A 4,243-nucleotide genomic window follows, 5' to 3' on the forward strand; every position below is an offset into this window, starting at 1 on the left:
TTCGAGTGAGACAGCAAGACCATATAGTTGATAGTTGAGCGGTGAGTGTGTGGTGAGCATGAGCATGCACGGTGAGGAGAGACCGGTACCGGTAGGTATGTCCCGCGGGGTGAGCGTGCTGAAGATTGGTTTATGGCGGGGTCGACGCTGCAACGCGGGGCTAAAATTCAGGATCCCCGCACCCCGGCGATGGCGGAATAGGACGGCACTGGTGGGCTCTCCTCCACACGTCCGGTGCCCCGGTGTTGGTAGTCCCCGAGCTACCTATAGAGGGATGGACTGCGGTTCTAGAAGCTGTATTTCTACGGAATAACGGCCATTGCCCGGTACAGGCTGCCCGACTGAGATAAGCCCGGCTAAGCGGTGCTTTTGAAACATAAAACGCTCTAATCTACTCTAACAACACCCCTCATCTATTGCATAATCATTCCGCCGTTGGCGCTCACCACCTGCCCCGTACACCACCCGGCGTCCTCACCGCACAGCATGCCCACGATCCCCGCCACTTCCTTGGTGTACGCGGGCCGGCCGCCGCTCTTCTTTGCATCCTCGACCACCTCAGCACTATCAATGCCCTCCCGCGCCCTCATCAGCGGCGCGTGCAGCACCCACCCGGCGATGTTCTCTAGGAACTCGGGCGGGTTGGCCGCGTACATGGGCCCCTCGACAGGGCCCGGGTTGACCGAGTTGACGGTGGCGTTGGGGGCCAGCTCGCGCGCCCACGTGCGCGTCATGGCCTCCAGCGCGGCCTTGGTGCCGCCGTAGACGGACTGCGTGACGAAGCCGATGGACGACGACACCGAGCTGAGGTTGACGATGCGGCCGGACCGGTCGTTGGGCAGGTACGGCTGCGCCGCCTGCACCACGAGCAGCGGGCCGAGCACGTTGACCCGGTAGCTCTCCTGGAAGTCCTCCACCGTCACCTGCGGGAGCATGCCGTTGCGCGCGATGCCCGCGTTGTTGATGAGGATGTCGATCTGGAAGCGGGAGTCGGCGCTGGTGAAGTTGTCCTTCGTCGCCGCGATGAGGGCCGTGGCGCCCGCGGGCGTGCCGACGTCGGCTTGGACGGGTACCGCGCGGATGTTGTAGGTTGTGGAGAGCTGCTTGGCCACGGAGGCGGCGAGCTCGGTCGAGGAGGCCGAGGTGTAGTTGATCACCAAGTTGCAGCCCTTCGAGGCGAGGTTCTCGGCGATGGCAGCACCGATGCCTGGGGTTGTTTAGTTGGGCTTGAACCTCACAGCTGGGGAGGGAAACCAACCTCGAGATGCACCGGTCACAATCCCGAGCTTGCCTTCTAGAGATCTCGCCATTGTGTTGATATCTTTGTTATTTCTGTTGGTGTCAATCTCGAGGTACTAGATTCGTCTGAGCAACGAGACTCGCAAGATGAGAAATGGAAAAAAACAAGGTCAAACACAGACACAGAAACAAGTAGAATCTATAGCTTGCCAAATTGAAACGAAGACCCTTATTATACACATATGCACAATATAACAGGTGGACACAGGTAACCCCGCCGGTGTAAGTAGCCTTCCACTGCTCCTCATCTTGCGAGTTGGAGAATGGAGAATGCCCCGCACCTCGCCCGCGATGTCGGTTAAGACGGCGGCGAGCTGCCCCGCCATTTGCGCGGCTAAGATACAGGGGTCCCCACCAACCCGCTGAATTTCACCAGTCCCCACCACAGCAGCTCGGCCCTAAGCTCAGCACTCAACCCGAACCTCAGCAACGCAGCGTAGCCCAGCCCACCACCAACAACCTCTCAGCCTTGTCTCCATAGACCGAACAACGGCCCCTCCCGCCCCGACGCCTCGTCATTCCTCTCCCCAAACTTTTCAAAACTCCGACACGATGGATATCCGCCTCCTCCGATCGTCGGACATTCCGCTGATCCAGCACGCCAACCTCGAGAACCTGCCCGAGAACTACTTCCTCAAGTACTACCTGTACCACGCGCTCTCGTGGCCGCAGCTGTCGTACGTCGCCGTCGACGTGTCGCGCCCGCCCAAGACCCCCTACGACTACCCCAAGATCGTCGGCTATGTGCTCGCCAAGATGGAGGAGGAGCCCGCCGACGGCGTCCAGCACGGCCACATCACCTTCGCTCTCCGTCATGCGCACCCACCGCCGCCTGGGCATCGCCGAGAAGCTGATGCGGCAGAGCCGTAAGGCGCCCCCCCCCCCCCCACCCAACCCTCTCACACCTTCCCTTTTTATTTGTTATGTATGTACGTACATGTACGTCCGGACGAATACTAACGCCCAATGCCCAAACCCCCACAGAACAAGCCATGGTGGAGACCTTCGGCGGGCACTACGTGTCGCTGCACGTGCGCGTGTCCAACAAGGCGGCCATCCACCTGTACCGCGACACGCTGGGCTTCAAGACGGAAAAGACGGAGAGCAAGTACTACGCCGACGGCGAGGACGCCTTCTGCATGAAGCTGGAGCTGGACTTTATCCGCGAGCAGCTGCGCGAGGAGCAGCAGCAGCTGGAGGAGGCGGGCGAGGGTGCGGGTGCGGACAAGAAGAAGAAGAAGAACAAGGCTGGTAAGGACTGGGGAGGAGGTCGCTGAGGATGTGGATGAGGGTGAGGCTGTGGGTGATGTTGGGAGGGACCCGGCTAAGGGGAGTACTGCGAAGGCTGAGCAGAAGATCAAGGTCAAGGTTGGGCGGGGTCTGGGCGTGGGCGAGCTGATAGAGAAGGATGAGAGTAAACACAGCTAAACGGTAGCTCGGCGTTGAGAAAATACAAAAGTCGGTTGGTTGTTGTTGGTATGTTTCGGGGCACGAGTTGGCTAGCCCGCCATCAAGATGGAACACAGCAAGGTACTTTGTACTTTGTTTCTTTGTTACAGGGGAAATAACCTGGAAAAGAGACCCGAAATGGGAAGGGATGCTTGACACTCGCTCACTACCTAAACATACCCGATTATGTATACGCAAGCAAAACTCCCCAAACTCCAAACCGCTAACCGATAAACAATCTACTCCATCCAAATACCCAGGCTCACCACCCCTAGCACCACCACCATACCGCCTAGCGCCTCGCAGACCTCTCCTCCTCCTGCGCCAACTCCCTCGCAAACTCCTCATCCGCCTGCGTGCGCAGCCGCTCCATCTCCCTCGCCAGATCCTCAATCTCCCTCTCCACCGCCAACGCCTTCCGCCTCCATCTTGCTCCCCGACCCCATCCCCGCCCCTTACCCCCATCCTTACCCCCCGTCACCCGACCGGTCCTCCAGCAATCCGCTCATGCAGCTTGAGCAGCTCGGCCTCCTTCTCCGCCACCTTGGCCTCCCATCTCCCACCGCGGCCTGGTATTTGGGCCTGCGACGCCGCGTAAGCCCGCCACACCCTCGTCGTGCACGCCCGTGTTTTTGGCCGGTCGTCCAGCGGGCCAAGGCCCCTATGGGCTGCTTCGAGGGGGTGGGTGGGGGTTGTCTAACCTACCCCATGGGTTGAACGAGTGGGCGTCGAAGGCTGGTGGTGGTGGTGCGTGAGGATGGTGGGGCATGTGAGGCATTGGTGGCATCGGCGGCATTGGGGGCATGGGTGGCATGTGAGGCATGTGATGGGCGTGGGCGTGAGGTGCGTGAGGAGCATGAGGGGCGTGGGGTGCGTGAGGCATAGGGGGGATCCCGAACGGGCCGCGGCGGATGTCCCGCGCCATCTCTTTGGCGGCGCGTTTCATCTCGCGCTTGGTGTGGCGCTGTTCCCGCTTCTACTGCCTACGTCGATGTTTCTGTTCACGCCGGAGCTGTTTGCGGTCCCGCTTTTGCTGTCTCTTGAGCTGCTTCCAGTCGCGGAGGAGATCCCTGACCTCGCGCCTCAGCGCCGTCTTGTCAGCGATCACTGGGGTCGGGCCGGACGACTTCTTGGCTGCTTTAATCTGCTCCTTGATGGCCTTGACCCGCTCCTTAGTGATCTTCTGCTCCGGGCGGTGCAGCGATTCCTGGAGATACTGCTTCGCGATGGGCAGCTGAGAATCCTTCAGGTCATCATAGTCCGGCAGCGACCCGACCGACGACTCGGAGTGGATAGACGACGACCTGGACGTCGCGCTCGAAGCTGAGCTACACCGAGACTGGTGACCCTCACCAGAGCCCCGATGCTCACCACGTCCACGCACTTGCTCTCCCTCACCACCACCACAAGACCCCGAGCCCTGTCCTCGGTCCCACCAACCTCCCCTCCCTCCCAAACCTCCCCTCCCTCCCCAACCTCCCCTCCCCCCCCAACC

General features: G+C 60.7%; 3 protein-coding genes across 3 annotated transcripts in view; 1 reads left to right on the plus strand and 2 right to left on the minus strand.

Annotated features, from left to right (window-relative positions):
• Window positions 1-413: 413 nt before the first annotated feature.
• Window positions 414-1,310, minus strand: CHGG_07001 (uncharacterized protein; the record flags this gene model as incomplete). The annotated part of the gene is made up of 2 exons (XM_001224656.1): window positions 414-1,207; window positions 1,259-1,310. 2 exons carry the CDS (start codon window positions 1,308-1,310, stop codon window positions 414-416), a joined length of 846 nt encoding a protein of 281 aa, XP_001224657.1.
• A 541-nt stretch (window positions 1,311-1,851) lies between these two features.
• CHGG_07002 (uncharacterized protein) lies at window positions 1,852-2,576 on the plus strand (the record flags this gene model as incomplete). Its single annotated transcript, XM_001224657.1, has 2 exons — window positions 1,852-2,110; window positions 2,284-2,576. The coding sequence occupies 2 exons, from the start codon at window positions 1,852-1,854 to the stop codon at window positions 2,574-2,576; spliced, it is 552 nt and encodes a 183-aa protein (XP_001224658.1).
• A 464-nt stretch (window positions 2,577-3,040) lies between these two features.
• CHGG_07003 (uncharacterized protein) overlaps window positions 3,041-4,243 on the minus strand; it is a gene marked incomplete at both ends in the record, with an annotated part of 2,522 nt that continues 1,319 nt past the window's right edge. Inside the window, 3 exons of the mRNA XM_001224658.1 lie at window positions 3,041-3,252; window positions 3,454-3,675; window positions 3,736-4,188. Of these exons, the coding sequence (XP_001224659.1) occupies window positions 3,041-3,252; window positions 3,454-3,675; window positions 3,736-4,188 (887 nt within the window). The remainder of the gene's footprint in view (window positions 3,253-3,453; window positions 3,676-3,735; window positions 4,189-4,243) is intronic.

This window comes from Chaetomium globosum, genomic scaffold (genome assembly GCF_000143365.1).
Source record: "Chaetomium globosum CBS 148.51 scaffold_5 genomic scaffold, whole genome shotgun sequence".
Classification (NCBI taxonomy): domain Eukaryota; kingdom Fungi; phylum Ascomycota; class Sordariomycetes; order Sordariales; family Chaetomiaceae; genus Chaetomium; species Chaetomium globosum.